The sequence below is a fragment of the Borostomias antarcticus genome (assembly GCF_949987555.1).
Source record: "Borostomias antarcticus genome assembly, chromosome: 21".
Taxonomy (NCBI): domain Eukaryota; kingdom Metazoa; phylum Chordata; class Actinopteri; order Stomiiformes; family Stomiidae; genus Borostomias; species Borostomias antarcticus.
Genome location: NC_140254.1, coordinates 17,952,203 through 17,978,739, shown reverse-complemented (window position 1 = coordinate 17,978,739; position 26,537 = coordinate 17,952,203). Strand labels below are relative to the sequence as shown.

The 26,537-nt window shown below is 53.6% G+C and overlaps 1 protein-coding gene across 1 annotated transcript; it reads right to left on the bottom strand.

Moving 5' to 3' along the window:
- nedd9 (neural precursor cell expressed, developmentally down-regulated 9) lies at window positions 1–25,938 on the bottom strand (the record flags this gene model as incomplete). The annotated part of the gene is made up of 7 exons (XM_084455306.1): window positions 25,825–25,938; window positions 12,735–13,112; window positions 4,170–4,268; window positions 3,612–3,767; window positions 1,553–2,749; window positions 1,120–1,209; window positions 1–561 (listed from the first exon to the last, which is right to left on the bottom strand). Exons 1-7 carry the CDS (start codon window positions 25,834–25,836, stop codon window positions 1–3), a joined length of 2,493 nt encoding a protein of 830 aa, XP_084311432.1. The 5' UTR covers window positions 25,837–25,938.
- Between the last annotated feature and the right edge of the window lie 599 nt (window positions 25,939–26,537).

Here is a 26,537-nt window from a genome sequence, read left to right as displayed (position 1 = left end):
TCACAAGGCGGCCATTTGCAGCAGTTGCTCGTTGAACTGCTGCGCGTGGTGGGAGAGGTCGGTGACCCTGTCCACCATCTCCTGGACAGCGGCCGTGTTGGGGTAGTGCAGCGCGGCCGTCTTGGTGGCGCCCACCACCGTCTTCAGCAGGTCGCACAGCACGTTGCTGGCGTTCATCACCCGGTTGGCTACCTCCGGCGAGGCCGCCTGCCGCGACAGCGTGTCCCCGATGAACACCAGCTTGTGGGCGCTGAGGATGACGAACTTGCCGTGCGCCACGAAGATGCGCGGCGGCTGCCCCGCGCCCACGCAGGCGAAGAAGGCGTCAACGGCGTTGAGCAGCGTGACGAAGTGCTGCTGGCACTGCTCCGAGTAGAAGCCCAGCAGCTGCCGGTCCCGCCCGCACAGCCCGGCCCCGCCCCCTAGCGAGGGGGGCGGCGAGGAAGAGGAGTCTGAGGGCGTGGAGGAGGTGGCGGCGGAGTGATGGTGGGACATCCACTGCGTCATGTCGTTCTCAACTGGCTTGATCACCTCCTGCTCCAACTGCTTGAACTGGTTGATCTGGGGGAGGTTACAGAGATGATCAGTGGCGTCTATATCTTCAATTTACAGATACTGTTGCTACAGAACTGGTTAGGCTGTCTGAGAGTGCATAACACCTCCCATACAAACGATAAAATAAAATGCCATCTGACATTTTCCATTCTGCATTATTTAGAGTAATTATGTAAAGTAGAAGAATTATTTAAGTAGGGGAATTATGTAAAGTAGAATCTTAATTTCCACCCAGGGAGAGAAACGCATAATTAGCGGGGGGATTATGGGGGTAAAGGTTCATCTCCTAGTTCCTTTATTCTCTGGCTGGGGTTGACAGACCGGTCCAGGCGTACCCCCCCCCACCCCCCCCCCCCCCCCTCCAACGAAGGCCTCTGGACTCACGCTCTGAAAGGTCACGGACAAGCTTGTGTTTCATCGCGTGATGGGATGTTTAATAAACCTATGTCTATGCGGCGCACAATAAGAACATTATATGGACAAATAATGCAAAATTGGCTAATGCTAAATTTGCTCATGCTAAATGATGCTTAAAGCAGCAGTGAGGGAGAGTGTGGTGTTTACCTGCTCCTGTCCGAGCTGGACCTTGCTCTGCTTGATGATGTTCTCTTTCTCCAGCAGCTCCTTCTGCTGACGCTCAAAGTCCTCTTTACCCTGCGGAGAGAACAGTGTGTGAGGAAGACCTGACAACGACAGTGGAAAACACACACACACACACACACACACACACACCCTTAACTCAACCTCTGCTCCACAGATTAGGATGAAAGCCTTTAAGAGCCTCCTTCTACCTCACTCTCATTACAGCTAGCTTCAACAGCTAACATCCTAAGATTAGCTTTGTCCTCTTGGGGTTAGGATTAATATTGTGTGTCAACACAGCCTAAGCAGCTGTGTAAGAATGTAGGGATTCACATTCAAGCTCTCTCGAACAGGCCAGAGATGAGCTGATGATTTCAGGTTGGTCAAGGCACATAGTCAGACTGTCCTGCTGTACCTGCAGATGGACGTAGTCGTAATCCTCCATCCAGCTCTTCACACACTTCTCGCTGTTGTTCATGTTGGCTTTGTCCTGTCCGAGGGACACGGGGAAGGGCTTGGTCTGGCTGCCGCCATAGCAATCGCTGTCCGAAGACGGGGAGATGCTGTCCTCGCCCCTGGAGCAGGACCCGTCCACTGCCGCGCCGACCGCCGGCGTCCGTCTGAACAAGAGCTCAGCGCTGCCCCCGATGGTGGAGGCCAGCTGCTTGGTGTCGTCGGGCACCGTCCGCGAGACCATGACGAAGCGGTCCAGGTCGTCGCTCTTGACGTGGTGGTGGTGGCGCGGGACGCCGCCGGGCGGGGGCGTGGCCAGGGCACGGGGGGCCCAGCCGGCGCTCTCCAGCGCCTGGTAGGTCTGGAGCAGGATCCCCTGGGAGTCCTCCAGCCGCCCCAGCTGCCTGCGCAGCTTGCCGTGCAGCCCGGGGTCCGACAGGGCCGTGGCGTTGGCGGCCGCCCCGCGCCCGAACGCCACCAGGTCCCCGAGGGCCACCCGCACGCGCTCCAGCGCGCCGCGCACCTCCTTGGCGTGGCGCTCCATGAAGGGAGGCGTCCGCCAGTGGGGGGAGGCGGCCAGCGTCTGCAGGGCGCCCGCCGAGGCCTCCACGGCCTGCTGCAGGCGGCACAGCGTCTGCACGGCGCCGTCCAGGTCCAGCGCCAGGCGGCCCTCCGAGGCGCCGCCGCCGCCCGTGGAGGAGGAGGACGTGGACATGCTGGAGCGCGTGCTGCCCGTGCTGGAGAACGACAGGCGGTTAACCCCGTCCGTCACGTCCCCCAGCGCCCTGGCATCCACCTGGGGGGGAGGGAGGACGTCGTACACCCCCTTCCCACCCCTGTCTCGGTCGGCAGGGGCGGGGGCGGACCGGAGCTGCTGCGGGGTCTGCATCCCCCTGGGGATGTCGTACAGGTCCCTCTGAGGCCCCGCCCCCCCGGAGTGCTGGGCGGGGGGGGGCACGTCGTAGATGCCCTCGTCGGCGGGGGCGGCGGGGGGGAAGTCGTAGCTGGACGGGGGGCTCTGGGCCTGGCCCGGCTTGGTCAGGGCAGGCGGGGGCACGTCGTAGATGCCCTCCTGCTTGTGTCGGAGGGGCTGGGGGAAGTCGTAGTTGCCCTCCTGGAAGGCTGCCGCGTTGCTTCTGCAGGGAGGTACGGAGTAGACCTGCGGGCACAAGCGGGGCGCACGGTACCGTTATTATTATTATTATTATTATATAGTCAGGGCGTCGGTTCACGACCCGCTCCCTGCACCAGATTAACTCTGGGCCGTGCGCTCACACCGACAGGAAGAGGAAGTGAAAGAACTGTCGCTGCCAAAATATATATATATCTGCAAACCCCTGAGTTTCCATTCATACTGTATATTACAGTCCTTCCTGTACACAGTATCGGTGAGAGTATTTCTAAGTAAGCATCTACCCTTTTAAAACTGCTAGCTAGGACCTGACAGAGTGGAATATGTATTCTGACGTACAGGGTGCGAGGAAGCATGCGAGCAGAGGGGGACAGACAAAATGGCGGTCCGTAAGTGATTTCTCTCAGCCTCGAAATCCCCTCCTCACTGTGAGAGAGTGCGGCCTGGCCAGGGCTGGGATTTCAGAACCAACGCAAAATAACTCCCGTCTGTTTCACCTTATTACAAACTAACCGGTGGTCCAGAACCCCGGGTCTGGCCGAGTCCGCGACTCGCCGGGGGGAAATGATAGAGTGAGAAATCGGCCCGGTTCTTGACGTTCCCCACAGGAGGGTTCACGGAACCGCACTCCAGCCAGTTTTGCTCGAACAATATTGGCAGGCAAGGCCTCAATTTGGGGAAGGCACGAAAATGTAATGAATACGATCATCTGACAAGTCGCTCATTTATAGGGGGCAATTAACAGGAATACCAGGACTGTATCAATAAACTCAAAAGGAACATTTTCCGGACAAAAGGCTACTACTTTAGTAACTAAAGCTGAGGTTATTTAACTAAGATTAAAGGAGTGAATGAGGCTGTGGCTCTCGGTGTGGTTGTGTTCTCGTACCCCTTGTGAAGAGGGGGGTATGTCGTAGACCCCCTGCGACCGTGGGTCCATCTGTCCGGAGGGGGGGATGTCGTAGACCCCCTGGGGGTGAGCGCCGGAGCCGTGCTGCCCCGAGTAGGGCGAGCCCATCAGCTTCCCAGGAGGAACGTCGTACACCTGGGGGACAACAGGACAACATCGCTTAAAACAACTTCCTGGGTAGTGTTCAGTGTTATCGATTATAGGAATCCCTGAATGAGGTGAACCAGCTCAGTGGCCTTGTGGGATTGGGATTGGGAGGTTGGGGGTTCGATCCCCGGTCGAGTCACAACAAAGACTATAAAAAATGCTACCCAATGTCTCCCTGCTTGTCAGTCGACATCAAGGGTTGGAATGGGGGTAAGTCCCCTGCGACATACTAGCGTCATGTCCAGGGGGTGGACTTGTACATTAAGCTGCCTCACGCTAAGCAATCAGGAGTTAGGATCCTGCCCTAAGGGCCACAAGGCTCCAGACCCATTGGTTCTCAAGGCTACTTACTGAAGGGGATGTGTGAAGAGTGATTCACGGGACACCTACCCCCTGTGCCCTGATGGGCGGGACGTCGTAGAGGTCCTGCTGGTTGTGCTGTCCGGGGCCATAGGTGTAGGACTGTCCCACTCGTGTAGGAGTGACCACCTGATGACCCACCAGAGAGAGAGAGAGAGAGAGAGAAAGAAGACAAACACTCAGAACTTCAGGTACAACAAATGTCCCAACAACGTCTGTCGAAAAGCCGCTGATGTAAGCGGCCACCTCCATCTCGGCTCGTATCCTGGTGTTGTTCTTGTCTCTCTCTCTCTCTCTCTCTCTCTCTCTCTCTCCTCGTCCTCATGTGACCCCGGAGGTCGTAATTACGGCTCAGCCAAATCAGCCCTGACAACATGTCGGCCCTGCGTCCTCCCCGAGCATGTCTCCCATTATTTGCGGCGCTGCCTCCAAACCGCGTGATCAACAGCAGCCCGTCGGGCCGGGTTAGCGTTAGCGACCGCGCCGGGGACTCTGGGTGCTGGGTTCCGGGGGGGAGGGGGGGGGGGCGAGAACAAGGGGATGGTGGTCTTTTTCATTCGCATTTATCAGTCTCTCTCTTCCTCCCCCCCCCCCCCTTCATGACAAGCTACAGACCTCCTTGCTGCGTCAGGCAGACAGAGGAATGTACGGAATGCTTTTTTCCTGAGAACGTGACCCTCTCCTACCAACCCCCCCCCACCCCCCCACACACACACGCGCAGACACCACACACACACCGCCATCACCACACTGGAACACACAGGGTTCGCTGACAGATTTGAAACCAGAACCATATGTAGCCTATGGCTTCCTGTGGGAGAGAGGGAAGAGAGAAAGAGAAGGAGAGATAGAGAGAGACGCTCAAAGGAGGAGGTAGAGAGGTAGAAGAATATGGAGGAAAAGGGGAATGGAGGGTAAGAGTAGAGGAGAGAGAGGAACAGCAGAAAGATAATGTAATATACTGTAATATAATATAAGATAATATAAGATTCAATAATATAAGACAATCTAATATAATATCCTGTAATATAATATAAGATTATATAATATAAGATAAGATATCATGGCACCAGAGTGGAATACTGAGAGCCGTTTGATTGGTTGGTGCCAGGCTTCGCGGAGCTGGGTGACATGGGAAAGCCATGGATTATACTGGGAGATAAACAGAGGGACCTGCAGAGCTGCACAACGCGTGACCACATGTCACATAATTACTAAAACAACATCACTGAATATGATCATTATGATGTTATGCTGCTGTACACTGTTATCTTATCTTATATAACCTTGTATATATCGTTTCATATCATTAATGGATCAATTTAATCCATTGATTACTTATTGCAGTTATTGTGTATTGTATATTACTTGGTCAATTCGTGCTGTGATGCTTTGGCAAGATTGTTATTGAAACATTCATGACAATAAAGCTTTTGAATTGGATTGAGTTGATACAGAGATGGGTAGAGGGAGTGGGATGTGAGGAAGTTAGCATGGACCTGGACTGTAATGCCATTCATAGGAGTTGTGTGTGTGGGTGGAGTTATGGTTCTCATTGGTCTGATCTGTCAATTTCCTGCGTGAGTGAAGGTGTTTCTGCTGGTGTTCCTCTCTGTACATATGTCAGCCCACAGAACCTGTAGGGTACCAAGCTTTCACCACAGAACCTGTAGGGTACCAAGCTTTCACCACAGAACCTGTAGGGTACCAGGCCTTCACCACAGAACCTGTAGGGTACCAGGCCTTCACCACAGAACCTGTAGGGTACCAGGCCTTCACCACAGAACCTGTAGGGTACCAGGCCTTCACCACAGAACCTGTAGGGTACCAGGCCTTCACCACAGAACCTGTAGGGTACCAGGCCTTCACCACGGGCTTACCCACCTCAGCCTGAACTGAGCTCCATTCTAGTCTTCTTGCGCGCACACACACACACACACACACACACACACACACACACACACACACACACACACACACACACACACACACACACACACACACACACACACACACACACACACACACACACACACACACACACACACACACACACACACACACACACACACACACACACACACACACACACACACACACACACACACCTTTGGTTGGGCTAAAACTCCCCGGGAATGTAACCAGACCCACCAGCTAGCTAGCTACCTTTCGCAGGACAACAAAGGACACTTGCAGGCTGGGTAAAAAGCTCCTTGCTGCCCCCGCCTGTGTTGAGGGAGAGAATCCAGCTACTGTGGAGAGACGTCTGTTAGGGCTCTGGCCTTGGTACGGTCCAAGATGGCTGCCGTATCCGTCAGGGGCTCCGTGCCACTCGGCAGGAGTGTGTGATTCCTCCCTGCACGGCTCTTCCCATCACTGGGATCCTCTCAGGCACTGCCAGGGCACAGACACTGCTCATCTATTTCCCATCTGCACCCTCAGTTTACCCAGAAGCCTCTGCGGCGGGCGCACTTGGCGCTCCCGGTGGCTGCTGGGTAAATATTGACCCGGTCTGGGGTGACACCGGAGGAGTGGGGGGCGCCGGGGATGACATCATAGAAGGCCAGGGGGGCCGGGTGGAGACAGGCTCCTCCCACTCAGGTGACAGCTTCTCAGGAAGCCGTCATGGAGAGGGGATCAGGTTCAAAATGCTGGCCTGGATCTCTCCTGGCGGTTGAGTATTGTTGTTAAGAGTAATGCTTCTGTAAGATCATTATGAATGACTCATAGAGTCTTGACAGATTCCAGTTGGGGCCAGTAGGGGTTTTCAGGCATACTATTTCCGAGGTAATAGATGTGTCATTGTTCCAATGTCAACAGTGGCCTCATGGTTAAATACATAGTCTAGGGCCTAAATTGTATTTGAAGTAGATTTAAGATCTCAACAGAACGTCATGACTGAATTGAGGTCTACGCGTCATGGTAGTGTTCCAGCCTATTTAAGTGTGTTTGCTTTGGTGCCGGAGTGCGCGTGTGTGAGCAAGCTGGTGCGTGTTTGCGTGCGGGGGCGTGAAAAAGACTTCTATAGGATGTTATCCATCCACACCTTTTCATAGCTCACACAACGGGACCGCTGTTCTGCTCTCTCTCTCGCTAGCGACCCGATGACACGATGGTCCCGGCCCTCCTCCTTCACGCCAGATTCAACTCTTATCTGTCCCGCCATCCCTCCATCCATTCACCACCAGCAAAGCTGACACTCCTGTGTGTGTGTGTGTGTGTGTGTGTGCGTGTGTGTGGAGGGGGGGGCTGCTGACACAGTAGAGCCACCCTTCTCTGGTTACCTCCAACACCCCCCCCCCCCCCCCCGCGTCTCCCTGTAATAGCCTCTGTCAACACAATCCTGTTGTTTCAGCCCTCAGTCTCACAGGGGTGGTTGGAACCCACAAGGAGACACTCAAGGATACAGTCACCGTGAAACCCGACACCACCCCCCCCCCCCCCCGCCGCCGCCGCCACCACCGCCATCCAAAACGCATTCTTAATGAGCCGACTAAAGACCGAAGCCGGCCGGTGAGAGTGGCGTTGCTCTGGCAGGGGGCAGCGTTCTATAATAACCTGTCCTCTCTGCGTTTCAGGGCCACCTGGCGCGCTGAATCACAGTAGGAGAGCTGACGGTGTTATTATGAGATATTTTGGACCCCCCCCCCCTTCCCGGGCTGCTCACCAATGTTCCCTCGCACAGCTTGGAGCGGCGCTGGCCTATTAACGAGCCCAGCTAATTATACTGCGGGTAATTACGAAATCCTGCGAGGCCGCCGGCGTCTCCGTGACGCGACCGGACCGCGTGGCCAAACCCAAACAGAGAGAGAGGGAGAGAGAGGGAAAGGAGAGAGGGAGGGAAGGAGAGAGAGAGAGGGAGAAAGAGAGAGAGGGAAGGAGAGAGGAGAGAGAGACCTAATGAGGGTATTTGAGGAGAACACAGTGTCTCCGGATCTAATGGGAATCACTTCTCATTCCCTCTGATCAAAGAGCCAAAATCCAGAGACACAGATTTAACGTTTTAGCCAATGTGATTATCCTAACAGAGGTACACCGAACGATGCCGCGGCCATTTTGGGGTTGAGTTCCCAGGAGTATAACAGTCAGCACAGCAGTCCTCTGACTGGTGAGAGAGAGAGCGTTGAGTGTGACGGTGAGGTGAAATGATGTCCTGCCAACGCGGAATCAACTGGGAAAAATGTAATTTACCCCTCAGCCGAGCATTTCCTGTTCTCCCTACTGCCTTCCTCCTTCTCCCTCCCTTTTTCTTCCTCCTGACAGGCAGCTCTGGGACAGCCCGGCAGAACGCTGCTGATACAATGGTATTCATGGCCTCCCTCTCCCATGGGTCAAAACCTCGCTGGGCAGTGATTCATTGCCGCCGCGACAATGGAGAGCCAACAAGTGTCTGAAGGTCGTTCCAGGAAGGAATAATTCACTTAACTACCCGCCCGGGCCCTACTGCCCCGAGATTAGATGGAGAAAACATGTCTTGCAGGCCACACAAACAAGACGTTAATAGCCCGACTAACCTCGTTACTCCAAAAAGTAGACTGTTATCATGGCGGGACGCGCCCCCGACGGACCGCGCCATTCCCAGGGTAATTTCCTGCAGTTGCGGGGTTAGTTTGTTAGCACTCACTGTGACGCGATTATGGTACGGCCGTCCAGCACCGGCCTGTCTGAGGGGGTCTCCGTGGTGGGTATACGACGACGCCTCGGAGACGGACGTGACCATAAAAGGAGTGTGCCGTTTCCTGCGAGGCAGGAAGTGAGAGAGGGAGAGAGAGAGAGGGAGGGAGAGAGACAGAGAGAGAGAGAGGAGCCCGCCGGGTGGGAGGAGATAAGAGGAGGGGCCTTTGAACTTCGACCCGGCCTCTGCCTTTGAGCTCCGTGACCTCGGCGGCGTGACTCACAAACGGAGGAATTACCCGGAAACCAGGAAGAGGAGGAGAAAAGAGGAGGGGTGGTTGGGGGGGGGGTGGGGGGGTGGGGGGACAGGCACACCTTTCAGAGCACGACAGGGGGGGGGGGGGGGGGGGGGACCCAGACCCAAGGGTGAGCTGACTGGTTGAAGAACTGAACTGAAGAACGTCCGTCTTCCACCAGCCTGACAAGAGAGAGGGAGGCTGGGAGCCTCCTCCCGGCCTCCGTGTGAGGGGCCCTTTGTGTGGCGCGGAGCCCCGAGCACGGCTAGCTCGCTCCGGACCGGCTCTGGGGGCTGTGAATGGGGAGTTGTGAGGGGGTTGTGAAGGGGGGGGGGGCAGCTGTGGGGCTCTTTAACTCACCCTTCCCAGAGAGGGTCACACGAGGACAAGACCGCAGCATCAAACCCGACAGCCTGAGATGGCAGAGAGGCGGAGGAGGAAGGCCAGACCTCAGTGGGCCTTTATATACCCGAACGCTGCGCCCACATGAAGAGACCTTCACTGGTTGCCAGTCTGGATTTGCACAGTCGGGGCTGGCACACCAACGCGAGTACACACATACTGTAAAGCCAGCGCTCTGTGTGTGTAGTCCCGGTTGCCGTGTACACACACACACACACAGGCAGCCACACTTCCAAGGAATTAAATGATTATGGTGCTGAGGCCGGCCTCCAACACTGATAATCCCGTCTCATATTCCACCACCGTGTGTCAACATGTCACCCCCGGCCCACTGTGTATGTGTATGTGTGTGTATGTATGTGTGTGTGTGTGTGTGTGTACTCAGCAGCCGGAAAATCCCTTTCCTTTTAGCTGCATCAGTCACCTGAACAGTGTGCAGTGCCATCCAACCAACCATCAAACCAGCCAACCAACCAGCCATCCAACCAGCCATCCAACCAACCATCAAACCAGCCAACCAACCAGCCATCCAACCAACCATCAAACCAGCCATCCAACCAGCCATCCAACCAACCATCAAACCAGCCAACCAACCAGCCATCCAACCAACCAACCAGCCATCCAACCAGCCATCCAACCAACCAGCCATCCAACCAGCCAACCAACCAGCCAGCCATCCAGCCAACCAACCAGCCATCCAACCAACCAACCAGCCATCCAACCAGCCAGCCATCCAACCAACCAGCCATCCAACCAACCAACCATCCAACCAGCCATCCAACCAGCCAACCAACCAACCATCCAACCAGCCATCCAACCAACCATCCAACCAACCAGCCATCCAACCAACCAGCCATCCAACCAACCAACCAACCAACCAGCCATCCAACCAGCCATCCAACCAACCATCCAACCAACCATCCAACCAGCCATCCAACCAACCATCCAACCAGCCATCCAACCAACCAACCAGCCATCCAGCCATCCAACCAGCCAGCCATCCAATCAGCCATCCAACCAACCAACCAGCCATCCAACCAGCCAACCAACCAGCCATCCAACCAACCAGCCATCCAATCAACCAGCCATCCAACCAACCAGCCATCCAACTAGCCATCCAACCAGCCATCAAACCAGCCAACCAACCAGCCATCCAACCAACCAGCCATCAAACCAGCCAACCAACCAGCCATCCAACCAGCCATCCAACCAACCATCCAACCAACCAGCCATCCAACCAGCCATCCAACCAGCCATCCAACCAGCCATCCAACCAACCATCCAACCAACCAGCCATCCAACCAGCCATCCAACCAGCCCTACTACAAGCCATCCAACCAGATGGCCAATCAGTTGTCTGGACTCCCGTACTACACATAGAGCCAGCATCGCTCTCTTAATGGCCGCAAACTCTAGAAATCCACACCACTAGCACAGATTGGAAGGTTAGACCGCGACATGATTCCATAAACTGTAGACACACAAGAGACACATTGACCCTGTTTAGACTTGGTTATAAAATCTGTTTTGGACGATCAGATCACAAGTGGACAGCGAGACACATCATCTTACTATATCATGTGTCTCCAAATGTGTCCAGCTGACCACTTGTGTTTGTATATAGTAACCATAGTAACTCACTCCTGCCTGTTTGCGTGTCGCACAGCTGTTCCATGTAAACAAATCAATAATCAGTCGGTTTGTGAGATTGTGGTCAAATGCGTCCCAGACCACCTTGGCAAGTGGTTTGAGGAAATGTTTCACAAAACATTTTGGTGGCCATTTACACTTGTATTTAGCGCCGTCCACTTTGAATCTGTTCTTGTCCAAACGCATCTAAAACCAAGTATAAACGGGGTCTTAGAGAAAAAAAAACTACAAAGTGTTTAAGGCTTCCGTAGTAAGATCCCTATCTGTCTGATGTGTGCTTGTGGGGGCGTGCCCTACGTGTGTGTTGGCAGCACTTGTGTGTGTGTGTGTGTGTGTGTGTGTGCGCAGGTGGTGGTGGTGACTGACAGGTCTGCTGTTTGAAGCCAGTCTCTCTCCGCCCCCCTGGTGCCTCCTGGGTCCTGCCCGGCTTATCGCCCCTCGTTCCTGGGCAGCGAATCACACACGAGCCCCTAAGCCCCCGGGGCCTGCGCCCACGCTGTTTACCACACACCTGGGGTCACCTCCGAGGCCAACTGAGCTTTCCTGTTCAAAACACCCCAGGATGAGAGAACCGGGTCCGGGTTATAATTATTTTCCGTCTCCCCGAGGGGAGAGAGTCTGGAGTGCCAGATCCAGTTAAGCAGTTGAATACACAAAAGAGGATTTCGTGTGCCCACATGTGAACACACCCTTTGCAAAAGATTTCCATATGTACCAGCTAATTATTTCTCTACCCGTTTACAGTATGAGAAGCCATGGGAAGCCGTGGGGAAAATGGCCGGGCTGTCTGGCTCGCCCAGACCACAGAGAGATACATCACTCTCTGAGACGGTACGACACGACCAGCGCACCATGTTTTTATCCGACCATCCGGGCATCATAACAGCCGCAAATGACACAGGACCCGAAATACCGCCTGTACGGACACTGCAAATACACGGGCCGCTGGCTGGCGGAGACGTTTTAGCAAAAGGGGGCCGGTCTTTGACCCGAGTTGGGGCGGCGGCGTTGCTAGGGGGGCACACACACACACGTCCGCGGGTTCTCACCGCCGACCGACCTCGCCTCGGCCGGCCAATCAGCGGCCATCCGGCGAGGGAGGAAGCAGACGGCCGCGCGGGACGCCTACGGCTCACGGCTGGGGTTCAGCAGCGCCCCCCCCCCCGGCAGCCCCCCCCCCCCCAGAGTTCAGGACTCATCCAGTTCCCCCTTGGATCCATCCTCCTGCACTCTGGGTCTTGAGGCCAGAGCATAGGCTAGAGATGAGCAGTCAGTCTCTCTCTCTCTCTATCTCTCCCTCCCTCTCTTCCTCTCCCTCTCTCTCTGTTGCTCTCTCTCTTTCTTCCACTCTCACTCTCTCTCACTATAGATATCTATCTATATATCTATCTATCTATCTATCATGAGAGATGAGCAGTCAGTCTCTCTCTATCTCTCCCTCCCTCTCTTCCTCTCCCTCTCTCTCTGTTGCTCTCTCTCTTTCTTCCACTCTCAAGATAGATAGATAGATAGATAGATAGATAGATAGATAGATAGATATATAGATAGATAGATAGATAGATAGATGGATAGATGGATGGATGGATGGATGGAGATAGACTGATTATCTCTGCATGATTACATTCATGTTCACCTTGCTGGGCGTGTTGTCAACTGCCAGGGCGTTCCTCTGGGGCACCTGGTAGACCTCCTGCTGGCCGGGGCTCTGGAGGGAGGAGGAGGAGGAGGAGGAGGGAGGCACCTGGTACAGCCCCTGCTGGAAGGCGGCGGCAGCGCTCGGGGGCGGAGACTGGGCGGCGGCGGCTGGCGACGGCCCGTCGAACATGGGGCCGATGAGCAGCTTGAGGCGGTTGCCCGGGGCGATGCCCTGGCGGCCGTGCAGAGAGCAGAGCCACCACCCCTCCAGGCCGCCGGTGTTCTGCTCGATGACCGTCAGGATGTCCCCCCGGCGGAACGCCAGCTCCTCGGGGGACTCCGGCATGTTGTCGTACAGCGCCTTGGCCATCAGGTTCTACACACGGAGAGAGCAGAGAACACACACGCGCGGTTAGCAATTAGCAAACACCGTATTTCACAACACGGTCTTCGGCGTTCCCCCTTGCTAGGTTGTGCAACCGCACTATCGGTAATATAGTCTTTTTCATAAGAGCCGGAACACAGACGCACACGCGTGTGTGTTTGTGTGTTTGTGTGCGGTTACCCAACACCACAGTATGTTGTCCTTCCTTCAGTCTCTTGTCTACTGTGAATCATACGCTGAAGTCCTCTCTCCATTGGCAGCTACTGCAGCGTGCCAAATTGCATTACCCCCCTCCGCCCCCACCCCCGCCTCCACCCCCAGTCCCCTGCCAGATGTCTTTCAGCTGATTTGAACTTGATAGGATTTCCCAGCCTGCTCCACCCTGGTAGGCCTGCCCCGCCAGTCCAGGATGATCTGTGCGGTTGAGGGGATAATGGCTCCAAAACCCAGCCTGGCAGACACCCCCAGGGGAAGCCTCCTTTGTGTCTGAGATAGGTGCACTTCGCCGTAACGACCTGGAGGGACACGGCCATCTTCTTCTTCAAGAAGAAGAAGAAGAAGAAGAAGAAGAAGAAGAAGAAGAAGAAGAAGAAGAAGAAGAAGAAGAAGAAGAAGAAGAAGAAGAAGAAGGAGAAAAGAAGAAGAAGAAGAAGAAGAAGGAGAAGAAGAAGAGCCATCTGACGGACAGAGATAGGACGGAAAAAATATCACCCGGTCAACACCCTCTGCACTGAAGAGCAGGAAGAGGTGTGTCTTAACTGAGAGAAAAGGAGAGATGGTGTGAACGTAGAGGGAGAGTCAGGAGTGAGGTGAACATGGATATAGCATGAGTCCATCCATCGCACACATGGTTCTTTCTTCATTTCAAACCTTTATTTAGACTCGTAAAGCACTGAGGTTCTTTCTAGTTGGGCTTTGTTTTTTTTTCCATGAACTCTCAGCTCGTGCTACAGAGGGGCTGTGGTCGAACTGAACACTGAGCCTTTCAGTCGATGCTCTCTGATTGGACGGCCCCAGCCTGGACATCTGGCCCCTCCCCTCACAGAGCAGTGACTGAACAGCCCCACAGAGGAACAGGGTTGGCAGATGATTTGACTCAAACTGTGGCGTTTGTGTCAGTCAGAGTAAGAGAACGAAAAAGGGATTTTGATTTTCAAATGACGGTTTTGTTCCTCCTTTATCCTTTTTCTTCCACTCTCTCTAAAAGACACTTGTTATTGAGGTCTCGCCCTGCTGTCACTGGTGTGTGAGGGAGACAGAAAGTCTGTTTGGGTGTGCTACTGGACTGGATGTTCTCGGAGTGCTACTGGACTGGATGTTCTCTGAGTGCTACTGGACTGGATGTTCTCTGAGTGCTACTGGACTGGATGTTCTCTGAGTGCTAGTAGACTAGATGTTCTCTGAGTGCTAGTAGACTAGATGTTCTCTGAGTGCTACTGGACTGGATGTTCTCTGAGTGCTAGTAGACTGGATGTTCTCTGAGTGCTAGTAGACTGGATGTTCTCTGAGTGCTAGTAGACTGGATGTTCTCTGAGTGCTAGTAGACTAGATGTTCTCTGAGTGCTAGTAGACTGGATGTTCTCTGAGTGCTAGTAGACTAGATGTTCTCTGAGTGCTAGTAGACTAGATGTTCTCTGAGTGCTAGTAGACTGGATGTTCTCTGAGTGCTAGTAGACTGGATGTTCTCTGAGTGCTAGTAGACTGGATGTTCTCTGAGTACTAGTAGACTGGATGTTCTCTGAGTGCTAGTAGACTGGATGTTCTCTGAGTGCTACTAGACTGGATGTTCTCTGAGTGCTAGTAGACTGGATGTTCTCTGAGTTCTAGTAGACTAGATGTTCTCTGAGTGCTAGTAGACTGGATGTTCTCTGAGTACTAGTAGACTAGATGTTCTCTGAGTGCTAGTAGACTGGATGTTCTCTGAGTGCTAGTAGACTGGATGTTCTCTGAGTTCTAGTAGACTGGATGTTCTCTGAAGCCCTGTCTCTCCTGTTCCAGGCCTGATTCATCCGGTTCCCACGTGAACGTGGCTGTGTCACTAACAGGGTTATCTCTCCCTGGCCACCTGGACATTGTCTCCGAGAGCTGTCACAGCCATTAGCCAACTACACCCAACAAGCAGTTACACTTACACACACACACATGCACACACACACACACACTGTCGCTCGCCTGCAGCTGTGCGACCCGCATCATCCTGACCCCCCTAGCCAATAGGAGAGGAGCTGCTGAGTTTTCATTGAATAATCTGATCATAAACTAGGGGAAAAAAAACGACTCTCCAGGAAGAACTGGTATTATTTTTAGCACGGATCCCGCTGAACGAATATAGGCCCACGTCCATCTGGACCGCTGTGCACGGGGGCCGGGTCAGCTCGTATATCCGAAACCTTCAACAGTCTAGGATGTCTCCAGAGCTGCAGGGCAGTAATATCGGGGGCTGGGCGGGACAATGGTTCGCTGTGTTGGGAGGGATCTAGCCTACATCTGACCTTAGTGTGCGGATCTGGGTTTCTGGGGCAGACAAGCGTTCAAGTTCAAGGTCCCTCCAACAAAAAGAAGAGAAAGCGACAGCTTTTGTCCACCGAATTATGCACACTGGTTTGTTTGATAATAATAATCTACTTGATTATTTCCATGAGCTTCCAACTTGAACACGTGCAAACACAGAACCTGTGAAACTCAGTGAACATGGCGGCCAAGATAAGATCAGTGAGACACACACTGCTTCTCTGCTCATCCTTCCCAGCGTCCCCGGCGGTCAGCGACGGCTCAGGCGGAACACACGCTGGACGCGTCCCGAAGCTGAAAAATACCCCGATCTTCTCGGCTACGGCTTCATCTGGGAGGGCGGCCGCCCTGTCGTCGGCCTCGTTCCGAGAATACCGACGAGCACGGCGCCGTCGCGCCACGACCTCTGTGAAAGCAACCCGTGACCAGAACGTGTGATGGATAAGGGGTTTGCGGTGAGTAAACGGCTCGAGTGAGGTAGATGGACTTCTGTCGAGAGCTGGTGACGGGGAGGGACTGTGTGGAGGAATGCAGCTGTGATAAAGTCTTTCACGCGTGTGGTCAACCCTCGCTATAGAAGACTCTTCGTGCCTCTACAGTATGAGACTTCCTGCTTCCTTCCTGCAAGGCTTGGGTGTGCGAGGCCTCAGACTCATAGCTTACTGAATGGCACCGCTACAAATGTGTACATCAGTAAAAACGTGCCAGTGCACTATTATACTAACGGGGGTGTTTAGCTGAATCTGACGTCCAGTAAGATGCTTTTAGACCAACTGTTTAGAGCAGGGGGGACCTCCAGAAATCAGGGCCACCCTACGACACTCCGCCACACACAGTCTCACAGTAACGCCGACGCAAAACGCAGATCCCTTTGAAGACAGACATGCAAAGAAACGTAACAGCTGCCGCGCGCTTCGTCTTGCCTCCCAGCTTCTCCGAGGGTCTATGATTGGAGCAGGTGTGACCGTGCGCGTCGTCCCCGTTATGGCGAGGTTACGTAGGTCTGCTGTAAACGTGGGTTTAGTCATGAGGTGAGTCAGGCACCGATGTTGATCCTCCCGTAAACACATGTGTTCGCCATTTGTCGGCGGGCTGGCTGGCGGGGGCGGGGCCGGCGGGGGTCGCCTAGCGGGGCTGGGAGGCCCGTGCTTTCGTCTCGCTCGCTCACACACACGAGAATCCTGGAAGTGATCTTTTTTAACGAGCTGTTAAGCAGCATGACGAGGGGCATTCCACCGCCTCTAACAGACCCACGGGATTTCGGGTCCCGCCTCGACATCCCGGCCGCGCCACCGACCCCCGTTAACTCACAGGGTGGCCTAGCCCAGCCCAGCCCAGGGCAGGGGTGGGTGACTCCAGAATCCCCCCCAGGTATCCACAACAAACAAACAAACAAACATGGCCGCCATGTGTGACTGACCATCACCCGGCAGGTGGCATAATCATCACAAACTGATAACTGACCTCTCATAGGAAAGAAAGTCAAACACACACACACAAACACACACACACACACAAACAAGGTGTAAACAGCTTGTGTCGTACTTGCCTCCATCTGGCCGGTGTTAAACTGTCTGGACGGAACTCTCAGGGTCCCGTATGGTTTTATCATTAGTGTGGATATGTGCAGTGCTGAGCTATCCCACACCTGGATCAGCACACACACACACACACACACACACACACACACACACACACACACACAGATCCAGCTGTCTTGCCCCCAATTCCTCTCTCCTTCACGCCCCCCCTCCACCCCCCCGCTCCAGCCCGGAGTCGTTATGACTCACAGACTTTCTGTATCAACAGAGCGTTTTTCTCCGCCGTCTGGCTCTGCACAAATAACAGCTCGCTCATTTGCGAGGGGAAACACGGCCGGCTCTCTTGACTGCTGACCAAACCCCAAATAAATAAAAAAAAAAGCCTTACGCAACACTATACTCCTGAAAGAGAACCCCACCTTCACTCCTCCCAGCCAGGGCCCTCTCTCTCTCTCCTCTCTCTCTCTCTCTCCCTCTCCCCCTCTCCTGTCTCTCTCTCTCCCCCTCCTCTCTCTCTGGGTGGTTTTGTCTCCCCGTCTCACATACATCACCCTAATGAACGAGGCTTTGGGGTGAATGAGCTCACAAACTCAAACAGTCTGATTTCCCCCTCTGCACCACCTCCACCTCAACCAGCACCACCTCCACCTCAGCCAGCAGCACCTCCACCTCAGCCAGCACCACCTCAACCAGCAGCACCTCCACCTCAACCAGCACCACCTCCACCTCAACCAGCACCACCTCCACCTCAACCAGCACCACCTCCACCTCAACCAGCACCACCTCCACCTCAACCAGCACCACCTCCACCTCAACCAGCACCACCTCCACCTCAACCAGCACCACCTCAACCAGCACCACCTCCACCTCAACCAGCACCACCTCCACCTCAACCAGCACCACCTCCACCTCAACCAGCACCACCTCCACCTCAACCAGCACCACCTCCACCTCAACCAGCACCACCTCCACCTCAACCAGCACCACCTCCACCTCAACCAGCACCACCTCCACCTCAACCAGCACCACCTCCACCTCAACCAGCACCGCCTCCACCTCAACCAGCACCACCTCCACCTCAACCAGCACCACCTCCACCTCAACCAGCACCACCTCCACCTCAACCAGCACCACCTCCACCTCAACCAGCACCGCCTCCACCTCAGCCAGCACCACCTCAACCAGCACCACCTCAGCCAGCACCACCTCCACCTCAACCAGCACCACCTCCACCTCAACCAGCACCACCTCAACCAGCACCACCTCAGCCAGCACCACCTCCACCTCAACCAGCACCACCTCCACCTCAACCAGCACCACCTCCACCTCAACCAGCACCACCACCATCTCAACCAGCACCACCATGACCTCAGCGGCACAAATCCGGGTCTCCGGGGGCAACAGCGGGACGGTAGCAGTATGCGTTTAAAGAGATGAGGATTTAATCAGCCCCCAAACAAGCGTCCCCAAACCCTCTACAAAAAGTGGTAGGCTCCAACCGGGACGACATCATGTTACCCCCCCCCCCCACGTCAAACGGTTCCCCCAGCAGTGTGGAGGCTGGTTTGAAAACTAGGCCCGCCGTAATAACACTGTAATAACACTGTAATAACACATGCTCCCCGGGGGTGGCACACACCACCAAGACGGGTGAACCAGCACGCTCATCTGGCCTCGTTTCACAAAGTAAGTAAAAATAGAAAATAATTATAGCAGTGACGATAATGAGGACCTGATGACTTTTTCCTGCCCGCGTTCCTCCGAGTCCCGGGGTGTCACGGGCGAGAGCCGGTTCAGGGAAATGGGCCGTGAGAGAGAGAGAGAGAGAGAGGGGGGGGGGGTTCTGGGTAGCGCATGGCCTCGTGGGAAGGGGTTTCAGAGCCTCGGAGCACACGGCAATTTCATCATTAGACGCGGATCCTAGCACACGCTGACCCCCTGAAACCCTGCCAGCGGGGGCTCGTAACAACATAATCACACAGCAGCCTCGCCAGCCCCGCCCCCCCCCTCCCCTCTGCAGTGAGCTACTCTCCGCAGCACGGCCTCGCCGCCTCACCGATCCTCTCTGTTTTCCATCTCCAACACGACGACCTCATCCGTCAGCGGGACCCGCCGCCCGCCACCGCGTGATGATGATGTCACGTCGCTTGTAAACAGCGGGCGGATCAATGCCGGGCTGCACGCAGCTCTGGCGGCAACCTCGAAACGTTATCAATGAATTACGCAACGACGCTACCGCTAGCTGTCCAAGATCGCTCGACACAGCTATTGACAGGTAGCGGCTTCCTGTAACAACATGGTCCTCTGTGAAGTCACAAGGTAAAAAAAACAACAACAGGGAAGCCGATTACCTCAGTAATTGCCCCAGCTTGTGGAAAATGGCTGTCTATATTTATACACACACACACACACACGTGGACCGTGTCGATGCTTGCTACTTGTTTAATGACTATCACTAACTTCTGCAGTATGTCATTTGCATAATCCACTCACCAGACGTCACAGGCCCGTGATGTGTCACTGGGGTTAAATTACAGGCACAGTTAGCCAGACCACCTCAGAAAACCACTGCATGGCAACAGTATAAGGTCAACGGGATATGTGGTGTGCCATGTTGTGCCCTAACCACAGTGCATGCTGGGACAAACGACATAGCCTAGATAAAAAAAACCTTGACATTTGTGTGGACGTGTTACAGCGCCAAGCCGACGTCCCCCTTGACGTTCGGGACGCTCTCCAACCTTTACTCTGTGCGCTTCGCAGTGTTCAGTTTCCAGGGCAAATGTATTCTATTTCAGTCTTACATCAGATTTGCTACCTATATTGAAATTGTAATCTCGACAGCTGTAGGCTAGAGCTTCCTGTTTTGTGCCGCCGCCCTGTACCAGGCCTACATCACCAACCTCAACAGAAACTTTCGACAATGACGGCAGTAAAAGTCAAGATGAAAGGTCTCGGGAGGAGGAGGAGGGCAGAATGTCAGGTAGAGAAACATCAAAAAGACAAACCACTCACTAAATCACAGACAAAATCACTGACTAGCAACTGAAGAGTACAGCTTGAGTAGCTGTTAAAAAACCTCCACCAGGCTCCTCCCCCTGCTCATCAGGCTCCTCCCCCTGCTCTTTTTTTTTTTTTTTACCGCCTCGTTAAAGGGTAACCTGACGTCCACCCCACCCCTCCTCAGCCTGCAGCACTTCCTGCTCGTTCCCTCCCACCGGGGTCAGGACGTGTGTACGTCCCATCAGTCATCTGCCACCCTGCCTGTCGGCATGGCGACTACAGGCCGGCTACACCCTCCACACATAGAGCAACATAAAGAGAGTTGCGCAGCGCACAAGATATGCGTCTCAGACGCCCTTTTATGAAAGGGCTTTTAGTCCAACGGAAGATTGCGTAATTCAGACTTTGACACGATTGCAGGCTGTGCCAGTGATACCGATGCTACAGTATTTCCTGGGGTCAAAGCCAAGAGATATTTCTGGTGAGGGAGGAGGGGGGGAGGTGTGTGTGTTGTGTGTGTGTGTGTGTGTGTGGTGGGGGGGAGGGTAATCTCTCCAAGGCTTAGGGGCCAAGTACATGTATGGTATCTCTGCAGGAACAGATTTCATGGCTTTGCATAGAAACAAGCCAACGGTCTTCACATTCACTTCACACTGTCCTCACGATTTCACACTCAACATAGAGATCCCACAGCGGCGTGGAAGCTTCCACCGCGCCGTCTCCGGCCAGACGTCTTCGGAGACCGGGCGCGTTTACTCAGCAAAAGCTCGCCTTCATCAACAACAGATATCTGCCTCGCTTAGCCGGGCACCCGGCCGACAGCGCAACCGAAACACAGACGCCGCTATTGACGGCGACGGACAAAGACGCACTCTAAACAGCACACAAGAGGCTGTTCATCCACGTCGACTGAAGGCTAGTAAGGCATCAGCCTGGTGCCGGGCGTCAGCATTGCGACCTGGTGTAACACGGGCTGCGTGTTCCCAGCTGTCAAGGTTCCTGCTGTCTGACATGAAGACTGACCCCCCCCTCCCTCCCCTAGGGGGGCGACCCGGGGCTGACAGGAGACGTATGTATCCTCGGCCAAATAGTTCAGGGATGGTCCGACATGGGAACGGTGTTCTTGCCGGGCCCTGGACATGCGTCTGTCTGCCTCTCAGGGCGGACCGTTTTCACATGGTAATGGCCGACCCGCGGCGCCAGACACAGCGGGAGGGGGAGGGGGGGGCTCCCCATTCATGATCGGGGAAAGAACTCTTCACAGTCACAGTTGGAAAAACATGTGTGTGTGTGTGTGGGGGGGTGGGGGGGGGGTGGTTTGAGCTACACACAAATTTGCATGTGTGGGAACAAGCGTCAAATCTTCTAGAGATTGGCGGTCTGCGATACGTCTGAAAGTCGGACAAGACTTTACGGTCTTGAAACCGAGATAGTCTGCGTGATGTGTCTGTAATGTGCTCGCTTCAGTCCCCCGCAGAGGGAAGGCGGTTTGTCTGTGGAATAAAAGGTCTGGCAGTGACGGCGGGGTGGGACGACGGTGGCAGAAATGCGCTCCGTGAATGAACCTCGTTCTCCTCCTGCAGAATACAAATCTGCTCTTCTACATGACGCCAACCCTGCCTCCCTCTTTCTCTCTCTCTTACTCGCACGCACGCACACACACACACACACACACACACACACACACACACACACACACACACAGAGAAAAGGCTTGGAATCCCGGTGTGCCCCCTTAACCACAGAAACCCTTGTCCACAATGAAGAATGGGGCGCCTTGAAACCATCAAGAGCATCTTCTGGGTAACCTCTCCATGCATCCTCCCAAGGAATGTTTTTCTCATGGGGAGCTCCTCGACCTCAGCCCCCTATAACACAGCCCCATCCCCCTGCTCATACACCCTGGCGCTGTTCGCTCTCCCTTAACCCTCTACCCAACCCCCCAACCCAACCCCCTCCCCTTCCCGGCCCAACTTCCTTTTTCTTTCATTTTCTTTCCCTTTCAGAATCGGGGCCTCCCCCCTCCTCGGTCTCTCGCTCCGAGAGAGAACAATGTCTGGCTCTCGGCTCGCCTCCACCTCGCTTTCACTGGACCGCCGCCCGGAACCTGAGCCCAGGAAAAAAAACACAGAAACACGCCCCAGAACTTTGGTTCACCTAATCACTCCTCGCTGCGGTTGTGAAGCTATTTCTGCCGCGGTTACGTAAGGCCCTGAAAGAGCGAGTGCAGGCCAGGGGGAGGTGGGAGTCGGGTCCGCGGGTGTGAGGCCCTGAGTGTACAGTACGGAGTACCAGCGTCGCTGCTACAGAAAAATTGTGTTGTAACACTCTCAAGTGCCACAGGCCACATCACACTTGATCCCTCTCTCTCACTCTCTCTCTCTTTCTCCTTCAAAACCCCTTTCTCTCTCTCTCTCTCTCTGTCTCTCCCTCTACACATGATACGTGGTAAAATCGCTCTGCGCTGGCTGCTGGCTGTGTCATTGCTTTCCTATGGGGAGAAGGTTGCTTGCTACCCAACTGTGTGGAATCGCTACCCCTCTTGGGCGCTGCGCACAAAAATTGCAGCGCTCAAAGTTCAAATAATTTCAACTGTGACCTCGGTTGCGGGTGACCTCTCACATTAGCTAGTGCTAACTTAGCTAACGTTGGCTAGCTACCTTAACTGCGGGGGTCAAACAAATAAGCACACCTGCTGGAAAGCATCTCTGATGTCACCGACCACAGGGGGGAGGACGGGGGGGCTGACCTCTGCTTTGTGATTGGTGGCATCGTTCAAGCTCGGAGCATGTGACTTGCCAGCCAGCCTCTCCAGCGTATGTGGAAACATAACCACTCCCGGAGGAATGTAATACTTAACGCTACGCTATGAATAATTCACCCCCGCTGAGAGGGAAAGTGTGTGGAATCCGATGGGGGACATAAAAACCACGGTAAATATTTAACAGAATTAAATCCGAGACAGAAGACTGTTAATGCGGGCGTCTGACTCCGGCGGCACCGGTGAGTGGGGGAGAGGAGCCAACTGGCTGAAGTGTCATCAGAGGTCAGAGGTCAGATCCGCTGTGCCCGCCCGACCTCCCCCCCTCCCAGTCCCAGGCTCCCTGGCACCTCCCTTCCTCTGTTGCGCAACGGCGAGAGGCTATCGCCGCCACAACTGTGAAAGTTGTATTGCTAGTAGTTACATAATTATAGATATCTCTCTCTCTCTCTCTGGGAGTGGGTAAAGAGTGGGTAGCGGAGCAGCAGCAGGCTACAGAGCATCAGTGAGAATGGCAGCATACTGATCCCAGACCAGAGAACACACCGCCTGTTAACCCTGACCTCCCTCCGTGGCTTTTCCTCCTAACCACCTCCACTTCCATGACTACCACCTCCACCACCACCATCATTATCACCTCCACCACCTCCATCGTTATCACCTCCACCACCTCCATCATTATCACCTCCACCACCTCCATCATTATCACCTCCACCACCTCCATCATTATCACCTCCACCACCTCCATCATTATCACCTCCACCACCTCCATCGTTATCACCTCCACCACCTCCATCGTTATCACCTCCACCACCTCCATCGTTTTCACCTCCACCACCTTCATCGTTATCACCCCCACCACCTCCATTGTTATCACCTCCACCACCTCCATCGTTATCACCCCCACCACCACCATCGTTATCACCCCCACCACCACCATCGTTATCACCCCCACCACCTCCATCGTTATCACCTCCACCACCTTCATCGTTATCACCCCCACCACCACCATCGTTATCACCCCCACCACCTCCATCGTTATCACCCCCACCACCTCCATCGTTATCACCTCCACCACCTTCATCGTTATCACCTCCACCACCACCATCGTTATCACCCCCACCACCTCCATCGTTATCACCTCCACCACCACCATCGTTATCACCACCATCGTTATCACCCCCACCACCTCCATCGTTATCACCTCCACCACCTTCATCGTTATCACCTCCACCACCACTGCCCCCAACATCTCCACCACCACATCTGCTTTCTCAACCACAATTTGGGTTTCCTCTAAACAGAGCAAGGAGCCAGGTTAGAACAATATCTGTGAAGCAAACACACACATACTATTACACTACTACTACTACACATGCACACACACACGCACACACACACACACACACACACACACACACAGCAAAGGCCTGCAAATCAGGAGGGATTGGGGCTGCTCAGTGAAGTGGGATCATGGGGAAAGTAGCCAAATTAGCGATCTTAGCCTTTAAACCCAGCCGGTGTGGATTAGAGGGGCTTCTCTCAGCGAGAGCAGACGGCTATAGGCCAAGCATTACGGCATGTGGCAACGATACACTGACATCGGGGCCTTGGACCCTCCTGACTCACCAGAACACTTCACACACACAGTCCCGCTCTCCTAATATGGCGTGATGACACACACACGCACGCACGCAGCCCTCGGTCCCACAAGCAACACATGTATCTGATAAAGAGAGGAATGGGGGGAGTAGAAGTCTGGGAGAGAAACGCACATGGGGCGCCGAGCGAGGCCAGACGCGGAGGAATCTCAGCGGCGTGGTTCCGACCGAACGCTCTCTCCTGCCAACCGCCCCGCATTCCCAAGATAGCGGTAAGTAGACAAAAGCATTCCATTCAGGAAGAAGAGCCGAACGTCCTCTACCATAGTAGGAAGTGAACCTTCCCACCGGCTTGGAAGCTACAGAGCCTTTCAGAGGAGGTGGGATGTGAATTAAAGAGCGACCCACGGAGGCCAAGGCTTCCTAATAGGCCCCTGGTGATGATGTCATCATGGACAGTGCCTTTTATCTCTGCTCCATAGTGTGAACCCATGCCCTTGATAAGATCACACGGCTATCAAACAGTGAAATAAGGAAATAACGTCAGCTTTTCTTCCACCCTGAAGGATATCTAGAGACAATTTATGGATAGGGCTTAAAGTTTCCACAGAAACAAGAAGAAAAGCCAATGGTGTCAGTAAACCTCATGATTTAATGACTTTATATAGCCTACAGGCTACTCCGCTGAATGTCTAATTTGTTCGTCAGACTTCAGCCGTAAACAAAATATATTGCCTATAAACAAAACTAGAGCCTAGGTCAAATGAGCAGTAAGGGGATACGGTGAGAGAGAGCAGCAAGAATGAATGTGCCAATGTGTCCTTTACCAAATAACCTCAGGGGGCAATACTACTACCCGTGATGAAGGTACAATAGTGTTCACTGTCAATGTAACTTAAAGCCTTTTCAGATCATTGCCTGTAATAAATCATTAGTAGAGCAGACAGTAAAAGCAGCACTGAGATAAGAGTGATGAAGCCTATAAATCTCACCGTTATTTAGTAGGCTATAGTTGAGAACGGTCTATAATATTCTTCTTAAATTCGGATTTTAGTAGAGCTGCTGCACTGCTGCCTAGCTGCCATCCAAGGACAATTTTGTGTCAACATTGTGTCAAAATGTTCTTGTCAAGCGAATTAATTCAGCAAGTCGAATTTTAAAACATTAAATACGGATACAATAGGCTACTAGCCTATGGAAAATAACAGATTTGTGTGTGTTTCAGGTTTTACGCACGCATGTAACGGTTGCTGTCTGGATGCAGTGAAAACGAACAGGCTTCTTACTTTGTACTTCATTTTGAGCGCCTTGACCTCTTCGTCTAATTTGACTCCGGGAAAGTGTGAAATATCCGCTTATCGCATCAAAGAGAATACATCTGAGTTTGGCTACGAACCGTTTGTATGCACTCAACCAGCCATTGGTACTTGGTGAGTGAAAAAAGAACTTCTAAATCCAGCTTGGTTTCGGTCGGAACCTGAATCCACCACTGCTGCAGTAGGAGAATGTGCTTACTACATGACAGCCTCAGCTCATTTACATAGCCAGGCTCCTATTGGTCAGAGTGGCGGTCGTCCCCTCCCGCTTGAGGGACGTTGTCTGAACGTAACAGTGAATGGTTTATAGAGATTCCGACCATAATATCTACTATTGATTTCCATGAGCCAAAGAAAGTTGGCTTTCAGTCAGACTAGAATTGGTCACACTAGGGTTAGGATTAGAGATTGTATTTTATTATATAGAGAGTTGAGAGCTAGTCGTGGACTTCCTCAGGGCATAAGGCTGTAATGAATGTACAGTGTAGCAATGTTGTATCCACCATAGCCTAATGTTACAATAATGGTAATTACAGCTTCAATTAACAAATATCGCTTAATGTCAGGCTATCTTATATTCATATGTCTGAATGTTCAAACTGTGTTTGTCATGTTTATCTTGTGCAACCAGGACATGAGTGGTGAAAACCTGTATGAATCTTGAAGCAAGACATCCAGTCGTC